Source organism: Nothobranchius furzeri, chromosome 7, assembly GCF_043380555.1.
Source record: "Nothobranchius furzeri strain GRZ-AD chromosome 7, NfurGRZ-RIMD1, whole genome shotgun sequence".
Taxonomy (NCBI): domain Eukaryota; kingdom Metazoa; phylum Chordata; class Actinopteri; order Cyprinodontiformes; family Nothobranchiidae; genus Nothobranchius; species Nothobranchius furzeri.
This window is the reverse complement of record NC_091747.1, coordinates 77,651,030-77,666,078: the sequence shown is the minus strand read 5'-3', so window position 1 is coordinate 77,666,078 and position 15,049 is coordinate 77,651,030. Positions and strand designations below refer to the sequence as shown.

The 15,049-nt window shown below is 42.3% G+C and overlaps 1 protein-coding gene across 2 annotated transcripts; it reads right to left on the bottom strand.

Annotated features, from left to right (window-relative positions):
- Positions 1-655: 655 nt before the first annotated feature.
- Positions 656-13,324, bottom strand: hgsnat (heparan-alpha-glucosaminide N-acetyltransferase). Of its 2 annotated transcripts, none has more exons than XM_015940650.3 (18): positions 13,093-13,324; positions 12,328-12,443; positions 12,076-12,212; positions 11,694-11,806; positions 11,510-11,579; positions 7,587-7,656; positions 7,315-7,415; positions 6,536-6,612; positions 6,425-6,455; positions 4,639-4,799; positions 4,445-4,560; positions 4,236-4,357; positions 3,811-3,937; positions 3,625-3,711; positions 2,994-3,071; positions 2,811-2,881; positions 1,385-1,497; positions 656-1,270 (listed from the first exon to the last, which is right to left on the bottom strand). In XM_015940650.3, exons 1-18 carry the CDS (start codon positions 13,253-13,255, stop codon positions 1,089-1,091), a joined length of 1,935 nt encoding a protein of 644 aa, XP_015796136.3. In that variant the 5' UTR covers positions 13,256-13,324; the 3' UTR covers positions 656-1,088. The 2 variants fall into 2 exon arrangements, with proteins under 2 accessions (XP_015796136.3, XP_015796137.3); XM_015940651.3 differs by lacking the exon at positions 13,093-13,324 and adding an exon at positions 12,764-12,841.
- Positions 13,325-15,049: the final 1,725 nt, after the last annotated feature.

Sequence of the window (15,049 nt, the reverse complement as noted above, 5' to 3'; positions counted from 1 at the left end):
CTCCACCACGATAAGGTGACGGTTCAAGGAGGAGACACATCTTTTCATTTTTTTTTATTTATTATTGACACGGGAAAGATTATCTCGATAAGAGATGATACATTTTTGATTACCCAGCCACTGGAATGGCACCACCTGACCAGTGCTCACTCCTGGAGCAGAGGAAACAGCATCTGTCAAATTATTATTGTCAAATATGTTAAACAACAAACATAAGAACCCATTCCAAATGAACTCAACAACAGATTTAATACTTCTCAATCACCTTTATTAAATAATCTTGTTTTCCAATAATGAATTTAGAAAATGGACATATAAAAGTTTGACAAAATATATTATGAAACAAGGCAGTACAATATCTGACAGCATTTGAATAATCTACATATTTGACAAATGATTCTCCCAAAAAACAAATATAAAGTCATCATCATAAGAGGATGTGCATGTATAAAGTGTCAGCAGTGGGCGGTCATGCTGAGAAAAGACTCCATCAAAAATAAGCTTTAAAAATATGTCAACCAAAGGCTGGTCAACGTTTGGCAAAACAAAAGTTCATCATTTTACAATTACAGACAAAACTGAAGAAAAGACACATCTGGATTTAAAAAGGGCAATTCAGCGACTAAATTTGTGATTTGAAAAAATTAAACAAAAAGAAATACTTGCAGTTTCAACATTCACCAGAAATGCTAAACTAGCACCTTAATGCAGATTTTAATCCATCTGAAATGCCCTTTCTCACTGCAACCCTTTCACCTCCGGACACGAAAGGGAGCAGGGTCAGTTACAAAGACAACACGCTTGGACTCGAGCAGTAACAGGAAAAAATGACTGACACACAAAATGAAGGGAGGATCCTGCAGGTGTTTGACAGAGCTCATAAACCCTCCTGCTCCAGCTTTCAGAATAACAGCGTTAGGAAGACAAAGGGCCGTGTTAGAAAATCCATGTTATACTCCAGGAGTTCTGGAACAAATGTAATAAAGAGGTTACTGACAGAAAAAAAAAAACCCGGAATACTAATTTACGTTATTTCCAGCAGTTCTGAGGTAAACAATGTCTGCGTTGTTCTTTTAGAGAATCGGCCCTTAAATCTTCCAGAAAATTTTCTTTTTGTAGAGAACGTAGGAGATAAGAACCCAACAGGATGTGGCAACAAGGTTCTGGGTGAGGTGCTCGGTGTGCGACTGGCTGTTGGCCATTTTCCAGCGGAAAGGGAAGTACTCCTCAAACACCTCGTGGCCCACGTAGACTAGGATGGAGTTCATACCTGAGTCAGAGAGACGTGAATAAGAGCGACACAAAAGTTAGAGGAGTAGAATCCAGCCTTAAAAAGTGCTAGCTAAAAAGAAAGTCCATCCCATCATGTCTGATAAAGTCTCACCCGGGTAGCAGAAAGGAGCTCCAGACCACCACCTCTTCACATCCACGGTGTAGTAGAGCAGCACCAAGAGCACAAAGGCGAAACAAGCCAGTGTGGTCACATAGGACAGAGACCTGGAAGAGACAACAACAGAAATCTCTGCTGAATGTAGAGTGACTCCAGCCACAAGACCATAACATACATATTAAAATAGACTTGTATGAATGTGGAAACGAGACATTAGGAAAACATGCAAGTGTGATCCTCTTGTTGATGATGTCATCAGTTGCTTTGCACCCACATTTGTCTCCTTTTCTTCCATCAGGAGAACATGCACGCCCATCTGACTGTCTAATGAATGCCAATGCCAAGCTCACATTAATAACATAATTCGGTCAGCGTACTTCCATCTACGTTCCATAAACCGTCTTCGCCCCTCCCTTACCCCTCACACTGCCGCCATTCTCGTCCACAGCCTCGTCACCTCCCGTCTCGACTATTGCAGTTCACTTCTTTATGGTCTCCCCAACAAACTCCTTCATAAACTGCAACTGGTCCAGAATTCAGCAGCCCGTATTATCACCAGAACCCCTTCCTTTCACCACATCACCCCGGTTCTCCAGCAGCTTCACTGGCTCCCAGTTAAATTCAGGTCCATCTTCAAAATTCTCCTCCATACCTTCAAAGCAATCCACAACCTCTCTCCTCCATATATCTCAGACCTTATAAGTATTCACACCCCATCCCGTTCACTCAGATCTTCTTCTTCCATCCATCTTGCGGTTCCTTCTGCCCGTCTCGCTACCATGGGGAGCAGAGCTTTCAGTCGCTCTGCTCCTCGACTCTGGACTCACTTCCCCCAGACATCAGGAACATCGACAGTTTTACCCTTTTCAAAACAAAACTCAAAACACTCATGTTTAAATCTGCCTACAACCTCTGATTGTATTGAACTGTTTCTCTCTTTGTTTTTTCTTGTTTGGGTTTTATTGTTGTTTTATTGTATTTTATGAAGTATTTTCTGTCAAGTGACCTTGGGTGTTCTGAAAGGCGTTTTTAAATAAAATGTATTATTATAATGCACTGATGCCATGGAGTTCTGGATTTGTTGCTATTCTTTTCTGCTATATTGAGTTTACACACACACACACACACACACACACACACACACACACGCACGCGCGCACGCGCACGCGCACACGCACACGCACACGCACACACACACACACACACACACACACTAGTATTTCTGCAATTCAGTCATTTAAATGACTGAAAGCCTAAGCTACATATACTGATGATTTAGTGGCATGTGTTTACTGTCCAGCATGCTTTCAGACCCAGGAAGTTAATAATCACCCGATAAAACATTATGTTAATAAATACTAAAAAGAAAGCATTAGAGAAACTTGATCTTCTTAAGTTACTTCTAAGCAAAACAACGTACCACAAGTTCTTGTTTACAGGAATGAAACCTTCATCTGTGGAACATTTGGTCAAAAGTGCTGATATGGCTCCCTGTGTGACAAAAGAAGCCATCATTAGAGCAGAAAGAGAAAACACGACTGGATTGACGAGTCTTTATCTGGGGACTTTGGCTGATTTCTAAATGGACAACAGGCCGACTTACCAGAAAAAGGCCCCACATGAGAAACCTTGACATGATGCTTCTAGGGAGTTCTCTGTAGTGTAAGATTATCTTTCCAGCCTGAGGAGGATTAAAGAGTACAGCAGTTACTGTCCAGTGGTTTCATTTATCAAATCAGGGTATCTGCAGGTCCTTAAAAAGTCTTAAATTTGCTTTTCCAAATTTAAGGCCTTAAAATTCCTTAAAAATGACAAATAATCCTTAAATAGTTTACAAAGGTCTTAAATTACCAAAGACCCAATAAACGATTCTTTTATTTCTATAAAATTTTCGTGAATTTCTAGTTAGTTCAGCATTTTTTGTGTATGATACTGGCGTAAGTGGAACCGTACACATTCGGTTGGTTGTGAAAGGGGGCTACTTTTAGATGAGCACGCTAGTGGGAGTTTGCGCCATGGGGAAGTGCAACATTAATGGTAACTGGATGGCTAATCCCACGTTCACGACGTGGTTAGCACCGGATCCAGGCAATAGCTGGAAATTACAGGTTAAATTTAATTTAAAAAAATAGCTTGAATTTGGTCAAAGTGGCCTTAAAAAAGGTCTTAAAAAGTCTTAAATTTGGCTCCCGTAAAGCTGCAGATACCCTGTCCAATCTGATATGGAGACAAACCTGCAATCCAAGAAAAGCCATGAGGATGGAGTTGATGCTGCCCAGAATGCCTTCTGGATCGTACGGCACGTGAGTGGCATAAATCACCTGAAGGTTACCATGGAAACCACCGGAAATAACATGAGCAAAACGGTGGTGGAGCGAGTCAAACAGGAAGTTGACATGGAAACTAAATATTCCACAAACCCGTGATGACGGTGTCTGATAGATGTGGTTCTCTCCCAGCAGCCAACGGTCGATGAAAGCAGCCGCTCCACCGGTGCAGTCAGAGTACCGGCCCATGTCGCCGATCCCGCCCGGACCCAAATATCCTCTGGACCGAAACAAGAGACGATCAGAAGAATGATCCGTGTTGATGACAGCTGTCAGCTCTAAGATCTGCAGCACACTGCCGTGTTCGCCCAGACTGACTGGCTGTGGTTGAATCATAAATCACGCCGACTCTAAAAGGGAATCAGTAGCAGATTTACCTCCGACAATTATTTTCCTTAATGTCCATCCTGTGACTCATGAGATTTTATTACTGCTACACACACAAAAACCTTCTGGTGGCAGAGCACAGAAAGAAGGACCTCTTTACAGTTTTTACAAATCAGACGCGTTCCACTCACGTCGGACAACCCGGCACAGGAAGCAGAAAAGTCAGGAACAGCCACAGGGCTTCCAGAAGAAGCACACACACCCAGGCAGGCCAGTACAGCAAGACCTCAAGGCCTGGAGACCACCAAGAGTCCTGGAAAACACAAGCCGCATTTATTAACAATAAACTAACACAGCAAAACAACATATTTAGAAATGGGAAACCGAGCTGCTGACTGACTGTGGTGAGGACGTCGAGATGTCCTCTGGCCACAGTTAGGTCCAGACTGGCAACCACCAGGTAGGACCAGGAGAGGCGCTGCAGCACACCCGGGATCCGCAGGTTGTTCCAGGATACTGGAAGCATGAGCACAAACACCAGCCTCTAGTTAGAGCTCCACCAAAGACTCGTTCACTCAGTTTGCCCGTACGTACGTGGTCCTTGGCAGTAGTTTGGGTTAATGATGAAGACGCCAATAATGAAGAGCTGAACGCTCCTCCACACGACTTTCCTGAGCAGGGAGCAGCGGGTTGAGCCGGAGCGCAGCAGGGAGCTGACCGAGAGCGAGATGGATGTCCCCATGATGAAGACAAACCTGGTGGAGCACAACAAGACTCGAGCCTTTTAGAGCAGGCCGGGTTTGTTCAGATAACAACAACATCTGATTACATTTTACTAGGGATGCACCGATCAGGTTTTTTGCTGCCGATCACCGATACCGATCACCGATACCAATATCAAAGAATGCTAATCACTGATACCGATCACGTGGATTGGCCAGAAATTTTCTACAACATTATAATGAGTGCTACAAACTACATAATCTGGGAATAAAGGAAATGTAACCTAATCTAAAATGGTCTGGATTAGGGTTGTCACGGTGTGAAAATTTAACCTCACGGTTATTGTGACCAAAATTACCACGGTTTTCGGTATTATCGTGGTATTTTTTTTAAACGTGCTACATTTTCACACAATTAAATAAACCCTGTATGTCAGGAAATATTGTCCTCAGTTTGTGTCTAAATTTTGCCTAAAATGTGTTATTTTGTAATTATGTTGTTTATTTGTTTACATTTTTCCCCTTTAGTCTTTAAAATACCAATATTTGCCCATAACTTCTTATTTTATGTCTGTTTGATGTCATCATTTAAAAAAATATTAGATCAGATGATACTCAGTACTCAAGTAGCCTTCTAATCAGATACTTTTTTACCCTTACTTGAGTAATAAACCCTATATCAGGAAAATATTGTCCTCGGTTTGTGTCCTTCCAGTGAGCTTTGCAGATGTGGGAAAATGTCATCAGGCAGTAATCATTGTTAAATTCATAATTATTCTCGGAGAGAGACCAACTCTTATCTGCCCCTGGGAGCCCCGTAATGCATAGCGTCATTTCAACATGGGGGTGTCCGCGACACGGTTTATATGCAGGTAGCGGCGCTGCGGCTGCTTTATATAGCTACTCGTTGCATTCTCCCTCAACCCAAATCCTCGGATCACGCATTTTAGCTAAAACGCTAACGTTAGCTTGCCTTGCGTTGACTGTAGAGTTGTGGGTGATGGTCACGCAGATGTGTCATGAGATCTGAAGCGTTGCTGCCTTTCACAGACACTTTTTCTGCACGTGCTGCAAACAGGATAGCTGTCTTCTATCAGCTGTCCCTCGGCATTCTTCAAATATCCAAAAGATGCCCGTACTTCCCACTTTGTCTTCTTTGAGGGATAATAAATGTCCTCCTGAGCGCTGCCGTCTCCTCCTTTGGCCATTATTTCACCTTTAGCTTCAACAAAGTTTTGGTTGCAAACAACAAAGTGCGCATGTGCCACCGGCAACTTCAGCAGATGATACGGTGGCTGGTAAGGGTCACCGCGCCTACACCGCAGCCACGGTAAACCCACCCAGATAATATAGTTTTTTAAAAAACAAGACGGTTAATATTATTGTCAACTTTTTTTTTTTACCGGGGTTTACCGCTACACTGGTTACCGTGACAGCCCTACCTGATCGGTCTGCTTTGATCTATTTTGAAAACTCCGATCAAAACCGATAGGGGCGCTATCGGCCGATTACGATCAAATGCCGATCCATCGGTGCATCCCTACATTTTACTCGTAGACAAAAGGCAGAAAAATACATTCAGGTTGATAATTACTGCAGTTTTTTAGATAAACACGAAAGCACGGTTAGAGATGCTAAGGAGTCTAAATCGGTCTCACCAAGGGAAAACAAGATCTGCCACCGTAAGACCTGTGAAGAGACACACGGCGAATAAAGAAGGAGTTGTGACTCGGATCTAAAAACTGGAAATGAGGAAAGGCGAGGCTCACCGTTCCAGCTCTCATGTCTGAAGAACCAGTATCGACCCCCTCCATAGTTCACAAACACCATAATAACCAGGGAGATCCTGAACCAAAACAATAAGAACCAAATTACGACACCATTAAAGATAAATCTATGAGTCGGTTAAGAAAATCCACGATTTTGTTAAAAGTGTGGTTCACCTGCAGCGGTCTCTAGTAGGAACGAATACCTTTTGTGTCGTACTCTGGGGAAACAAAACACCGACGCACCATTTTCAGGAACTAGCAGAATGCCACATTAGAGCCGAGCATCAGACAGCAGAACTCGTTTCTGATTGGCTAACAGGCTAACAGTCATGACTCTGTTTGCTCTGCAACGTTGATGTTTAATAACACAAGCATGGAGGAGTTCTGCCATGTGGTGGAGTTGCTAATGCTAGCAGTTAGCTTCTACTAGCTAAAAGTTCTCTGCTGTTTCCTGGATGCTTCCAGCCCCGTTGTGAGTTAAAATAAGCGAGTCCATAAACGTTAAGTGGCAGTGTGACGTAGATCTGTCCGGTTTTTCTAATCCTAGAGTTTCACCGTCTATTTTCTATTAGAAGCTAAAGCAGGAGATAGGTGTAGGAGACTATTTTCATGTTCAGTCTGCATGAAAAACTCAGAGTGACTGAATATAATCAGAAATAATCATTAAAAAGTGTTCTTTCAGTGAACCACACCTTTAACAGGAGCACTAATATGTGACTCCATCGTCTCGCTTTTGTAAATCGGACTGATGAGGACAGACAGAAAGGAGCAGGTCTCACCCTCTAAACGTGTCGACAGAACGAAGCCTTTTGCTGGTGCTGGCTGGGACTGGGGAGATGCTGTCAGTAACTGGTGACTCTATCCGAGGGTAACCCAGCTCCTGGAAGTAGACGGGAACGTTGTTCTGTTAGAATTTAATGCACTGGATAAAAATCAGACGTTAAACACGGAAAATCCTTCAATGATGTTTCTGTTTGGCATCAGGAAAATAGCTTAATGACTAATGAGTTTGCAGGTTCATTCTAACGATCTCCAGCTCTGAAACACTTACAGAATTAATAAGTCTCTCCGTCTCCATGGAACCACTAAATCTGAAGACCAGACCCCTCACAGCACTGAGCCTGGGTGAGAAACGACACCACCACTCATGAGACACCGCGGACAAGGGACACATCTCTCATGACTCAGTTCTACGTCTGCATGGCAGGAAGGAAACTCATCCATCCGTTTTACATTTTATATTTTTATTCATTTCTAAATGACGACATTTCTACGGAGGCTGTTTCTATACAGGGAGTGCAGAATTATTAGGCAAATGGGTATTTTGTCCACATCATCCTCTTCATGCATGTTGTCTTACTCCAAGCTGTATAGGCTCGAAAGCCTACTACCAATTAAGCATATTAGGTGATGTGCATCTCTGTAATGAGAAGGGGTGTGGTCTAATGACATCAACACCCTATATCAGGTGTGCATAATTATTAGGCAACTTCCTTTCCTTTGGCAAAATGGGTCAAAAGAAGGACTTGACAGGCTCAGAAAGGTCTAAAATAGTGAGATATCTTGCAGAGGGATGCAGCAGTCTTAAAATCGCAAAGCTTCTGAAGCGTGATCATCGAACAATCAAGCGTTTCATTCAAGATAGTCAACAGGGTCGCAAGAAGCGTGTGGACAAACCAAGGTGCAAACTAACTGCCCATGAACTGAGAAAAGTCAAGCGTGCAGCTGCCAAGATGCCACTTGCCACCAGTTTGGCCATATTTCAGAGCTGCAACATCACTGGAGTGCCCAAAAGCACAAGGTGTGCAATACTCCGAGACATGGCCAAGGTAAGAAAGGCTGAAAGACGACCACCACTGAACAAGACACACAAGCTGAAACGTCAAGACTGGGCCAAGAAATATCTCAAGACTGATTTTTCTAAGGTTTTATGGACTGATGAAAGGAGAGTGAGTCTTGACGGGCCAGATGGATGGGCCCGTGGCTGGATTGGTAAAGGGCAGAGAGCTCCAGTCCGACTCAGACGCCAGCAAGGTGGAGGTGGAGTACTGGTTTGGGCTGGTATCATCAAAGATGAGCTTGTGGGGCCTTTTCGGGTTGAGGATGGAGTCGAGCTCAACTCCCAGTCCTACTGCCAGTTTCTGGAAGACACCTTCTTCAAGCAGTGGTACAGGAAGAAGTCTGCATCCTTCAAGAAAAACATGATTTTCATGCAGGACAATGCTCCATCACACGCGTCCAAGTACTCCACAGCGTGGCTGGCAAGAAAGGGTATAAAAGAAGAAAAACTAATGACATGGCCTCCTTGTTCACCTGATCTGAACCCCATTGAGAACCTGTGGTCCATCATCAAATGTGAGATTTACAAGGAGGGAAAACGGTACACCTCTCTGAACAGTGTCTGGGAGGCTGTGGTTGCTGCTGCACGCAATGTTGATGGTGAACAGATCAAAACACTGACAGAATCCATGGATGGCAGGCTTTTGAGTTCCTTGCAAAGAAAGGTGGCTATATTGGTCGCTGATTTGTTTTTGTATTGTTTTTGAATGTCAGAAATGTACATTTGGGAATGTGGAGATGTTATATTGGCTTCACTGGTAAAAATAAATAACTGAAATGGGTAAATATTTGTTTTTTGTTAAGTTGCTTAATAATTATAGCCTGGAAAGCCAGACTAAATAAATGTATTATTTAGTCTGGCCACGCTCCATTGACGGCTCTCGGTTGTGGGGCGGGTTCTACCGTTGTCTTTCAAATGATCTCCACATTCCACTGGACAATGAATGTGACAGAGGCCTTGTTCGAGATGAGCCAGTTCTGCGCAGATTAGATCACCGGTGATCGGCAAGCAGTGCATGCCGGTTAGATTTGTGTCCGACTTGATGCCGACTTGCTCTGACGTCATGACTACATAGGCAACGATAACCTTGTGAGATCAAGGCGGCCGCAGATTTTGGAGCAAGGCGCTGCAGTTGCTCTACACCGCCTGCAAAACCTAGGGGATGACGGGAAACGCCTGGCTCTCACCTGATCTAAGATCTGATTGGTTCATATTTTGATCTAAACATCCGGTGGTAGAACATGAGATGTTAGTTGGTCACACGTATTTGTAAATCATGTTATGTTGATGATGACAACTATATAGGCCACAAAGAGAAATGTGTTTTGTGTTATTTTGTCATGTTTCCTATGAGCACACTAAACCTACAGCTGATAACCTTTACTTATTAATAATAATTATTACAGTCATGTCTTCATATGCAATATATATCCACAAGCACGTGAGGATGTGTTTCAGCTGCTAACAGGCACCAGAATTACAACTGAAAATTAAACAAGTATGAACTCTAACGCGATATCTTCAGCCATCGTCACCCCCAAGCTACACATGTAGGGAAATCTGTCCGACTTAAACGCTGACTTTCAGCCCCTCCCCCTGCTGCGTCCGTCTGCTCTCGTCTGTTTTCCAGGCGAGGTGCAGCTCAACTCGAACACGGCCATACTCTTGTTTCACTCTGTTGCATCATCCCACCCACCAGGCATATAGAGTGCCCTGATTGGCCCACAAAACGGATAAAGCTCTGTGATTTGTTCACTAAGCAGATAGAGCACTATGATTGGCCCACCATTATGGACCAATCACAGCTCTTTATGTGTTTGAAACCCCTCTAGAGAGCTGTGATTGGCTAGCCAGAGTCCTGGTAGGAGCTGCGGAGGTTCCAATGGAGCGTGCCTTGACCATTCTTTGCAAAGCAAGAATTTGGTCTAGTTCACTAGGCTGTAATAATTATGCACAGTAATAGTCACCTGCACACACAGATATCCCCCTAAAATAGCTAAAACTAAAAACTACTTCCAAAAACATTCAGCTTTGATATTAATTTGTTTTTTGGGTTCACTGAGAACATGGTTGTTGTTCAATAATAAAATTATTCGGAGGCAGCAGTAGCTCAACAGGTTGAGCGGGTTGTCCAGTAATCGGAAGGTTGCAGGTTCGATCCCGGCTCCGGACAGAGAATTCTGCTGTTGTGTCCTTGGGCAAAACACTTAACCCACCTTGCCTGCTGGTGGTGGTCTGAGGGACCGGTGGCACCTGCGCTCGGCAGCCTCGCCTCTGTCAGTGCGCCCCAGGGCAGCTGTGGCTACATTGTAGCTCATCACCACCAGTGTGTGAATGTGTGTGAATGGATGAATGATACACTGTAGTGTAAAGTACTTTGGAGTCCTTACTCTGAGAGGCGCTATACAAGTGCGGGTCATTTATCATATTCCTCAAAAATACAACTTGCCTAATAATTCTGCACTCCCTGTAACTGGGTCAGTCTTTTTTCTATGACCTGCCAGTTTCTGCTGAGGTGGCTGATGATTACATTATGTACATGACTTATTACTTAATTACTGATATCTTTCAGTTTGACTTCATGCAGCACAATCTTTGAAGAAAAACTGGATAAAGGAACAAAAGACTTGCACTTTAAGCTAATACATTGTGATAGAGCAGCCAGGTGCAACTGTACATGTGGAAGAAAACCCATGGAACGTGTGGAACGTGTTAACCAGCCAAAAACAAACAAAAAAAAAAACTTTAACATACCATCAAAAGTTTGAAGAAAGTGGTCAACTCTAAAATATTACAGGAAAGTCAGAGAAAGAAAAGTATAAAGAAAATCTGGGCTCCAACTTTGGGAAATTTAAAAATAATTATTTTCTTTTCCATTTTACATGAAGCTGTTTTAGTTCTGATTCATCTGGAAGTTAGACGTCAGAGGGCGTGGAGGGTTAATCAGAGACCACCATGAGCCCGTGTTTGGTTATCCTGTTATTAAAACCAGACTAAACATGGCAGCGCTGTTGTTCTGGTCATCGGTCAGGAAAAACTAACCTAACAACAGCCTCATCCAACACGGTGAATTCCTATCCACAACAACAGGAAAAGCTGACATCAAAGGATCAAAAACTTTAAAATCAACTTACCCTAGTATTTTTCTTCCAATAAGAAACATCAAGGCTAATCCAACATAGATGGCAAAAGCAACCAAGATTGCTGTGTTAAAAAGAACAAGTGATTAAAACACAACAGCGTTCAAAACATCTGGCGTGTGATCATGTGACTCAAATGTATATTATTTATACACGCATTTGTGTTGTAAACGCTCACGTATGTAGCTGTTCACAGGGTCAGCATCCGTCACTATGGAGCAGCGTGAAGAATTGGTCAAATTTTTCATCCACAGAGAGTAGTTCCCATGCTCCCCAAAGTGGAACCGCAGCCTGGGAAGCAATACATTTGGTCAAAGCACGAGACAAACAGAAGAGAAATGCTCATTTAGATCATGTAGATCATTAGAACATTCAGCTGGTTTTGCAAGAAAACATCCACTTGGCACACAATAGCATTCATTAAGTTGTGATCTATCAGATAAAACAAACATTTCATTTACTACAAAGAAAAGTACAAAGTCTGCACAACTCAGCCTTTGTTTATCATAGAAGCCTCATGCTGGTGCATACAAATGAAACGATTGTGTTCATAAACATACTTGCAGAGCTCCAGGGTATCAGGTGTGCTGTTGAGCTGCAGCGTTATGGCATGCTGGGTGCTAACGGTGAAGTCAACCGAGCTGGACTGACCAGGGCTGGGCCGGGCTGGTATCACTCCAAGCTGCTGGTAGGAACACTAAAATGGAGGGAAATCAAAATCAAGATCAGACACACACACACACACACACACACACACACACACACACACACACACACACACTCAGGAGAGTATCTGCTGAGCTTCAGCCAACCTGGTAGCAACGCTCTGACCTCCAGGTCACCAGAACATCAGAATCCAGCTCATTGTTGACTCTCAGAAGTGCTTCATCCATCTTCAGGTCTAAACGCCTCTGATGACTGAAATCAGCTGCAGTTAAGACACAACGAGACGGGGCAGATCAGCTGAAATCCATAAACAAATCGATTGATGCGTGAAAACCGTGACTGTGTAGATGTTTGTGCAGCCTCCAATCCTCTACTCTGTAACTAATCAAATCCGAGCCACAGAATAACTCAGATGATCAAAAATCTAATTGTTGTTGTTATCCGGGTCCAAAAATAGAATCCAATGCACATGCGCAGAACGTCAAACCTCTTGATTTAGTGTTTACGAAGATCCTAAAAAGGTTCTGGATCATATTTAAGTTTTTATTTTGAGTTTAACGATTTAAATATTGTAATTCATACCGATGATTGGTGGCTAACTCACAGCCTCTAACCCGTCCGGATGAGGAAAGCATGTGAGAAGGGCTGCTGAGCTAGAAGATCACATGCTGGGATAATCCATAAAACATCCCTAGAGGGAAGTTTAAATGCCTGTTTTGTGCTAAAGGCTGATTTAGCTACAAGCTAACAGCTTTAATTTTAACCCGAGCATTTAGTCGTTTTTACACAGTGCTGCAGTGATACAAACATGAGGGAAAAGGTCGTTTATTTTTAGGCAGCTTTATTTATTTAGTCGGCATTAGCAAGCTGCTAAACAACCAGCTAAAACATGTTGACATTTATTTACTCACGAGTTAAAACGTCTGCTGTCAGGGGTACGACGCAAACAGCTACTAGTAAAGCGATAACAGCACGGAAACTATTATTAATCCCCTCGAAATGTGCCATGTTTTTCGGGTTTTTCGGTTCCCCAATGACGACTCCTGTGTTTTTCTTTGGTTTCTTTTTTTCCATTATACATTCTACTTCCTTGTTTTCACTATGTAGTGGAAGCGCGGAGGGACAAACTACCTATTCGAAATTTATTTTTCTGCAACGCCTCACAAAACAGATCAGATGTGGCTTATACAGTATACAATACAGGTTTTGTGTAAATAACATACTACTTTTTAACAAAGGGACAGCTTAGAGCAAACGTGAACAAAATCTTCAGGATGAGGACCAAAATCATCTAGTTTAAACTCCTCATGGGCCACACAATATGAAATAATAATAATAATAATAATAATAATAATAATAATAATAATAATAATAATAATAATAATTTAAAGTAAAAGCTACCTTGTGATTGGTTTATTTTTGTGTTGTGGGACATACCAATCAACATAGACAGCGAAATCATGGCCAACAGACCAGACATAATCATCAAAAACAAAGAAGAGAAGACCTGCCTCATGATTGATAAGACCATCCCATCTGAAAAAAATGTCACCACCAAGGAGCTTGAAAAGCTATCAAAGTACAAGGACTTGGAAATAGAAGTCACAAGAATGTGGGGGATGAAGACAGCAGCAATACCTGTCGTAGTGGGTGCACTTGGCCTCATCAAGAAGGGACTGGAAAAGAGAACAAAACAGATTCCTGGAAACCCAACTGTCCAAGAAATCCAGAAGATTGTTCTTCTCGGAAGTGCCCACATCATCAGAAGGATGCTTTCCACAAACTAACCCTGAAACTGCCTTAGAAGCATTGATTGATTCTGGCACTTCAGTGAAAGCATACAAATATACAAAAAATATAATAATAATAATAATAATAATAATAATAATAATAATAATAATAATAATTTAAAGTAAAAGCTACCTTGTTATTGGTTTATTTGCACTTCTCCAAAATAGGCAAATTATTAAATTTTGGTATTATTAAATACCAGATCACTAAAAATAGTTTAAAAAACTGTCTGCTTGAGAGGCGAACTTCCACCATTCTAGAAATTAGCCACACAAAATCACTCCGAGGGCCGCAAATGGACCCTGGGCCACATTTTGGACATACCAGGTTGGCTTAGAGTAAAGTATGGAGCCAGTCAGGGATCAGGTGGGGAAAATATGCTGAGGTAGTAAGTGTAATAAACCATGCACACAGATTTGTAATCGGTAGCTGTGCCAAGATCGTTGTCCCCTAGAACCAGTTTCTTCTAGCCTGGCAAGCCAGACTAAATAAATGTATTATTTATTTATGCAAAGCAAGAAATTGGTCTAGTTCACTAGGCTAAGTTTCTTCTGCTCAGGAGCACAGCTGGGCAGGCAGCGAGGGTCCAGAGGACTGTGCCTCAATTCCAACTAACTAAAAGTAGAAATATATCTTAATTTTATGAAAAATAAAAGATGAGTATCATTATGATATCATTGTCTGTGGGTGAACACAAAGTGCCATGTGAGTTGTTCATATGCATCACGGCGAAGCTGCGGGGGAAATATCGCCCTCTTGTGGTAATTTATTGGTATTACACAAAACTTGTTTTCAAAACTTGTGTTAGTTTTTTTTAATATTTGGGTAAGAATTTTCATTTAATAATGTAAGTCTGGCGATGATTTTTTGACAAACGAGTGTTGTTAATTTATCTTCAATATGTGGGTGACACCAGAAGGAGCTACAATGATTGTTCTCATGTGATATTAGTGCATTTCCTATAAGGAGTTCACCTCAAAGTCAAAGATCAATTCTCAGAAAACCTGCAGAACACTCAAGTGCTCCATTTCAGCCTCTACAGGCCTCACTTTGCAGGCTAAAGGTTGATTGTTGGTC

Coding starts and splice junctions, on each gene's coding strand:
- hgsnat (XM_015940650.3), bottom strand. CDS start 13,255: ATGGAAAAAAAGAAACCAAAGAAAAACACAGGAGTCGTCATTGGGGAA. Junction 3,072..3,624: donor TGGCTTTTCTTGGATTGCAG/GTTTGTCTCCAT, acceptor AATCCTCCTCAG/GCTGGAAAGATAATCTTACA. Junction 1,498..2,810: donor CCTGTAAACAAGAACTTGTG/GTACGTTGTTTT, acceptor TGTCTCTTCCAG/GTCTCTGTCCTATGTGACCA.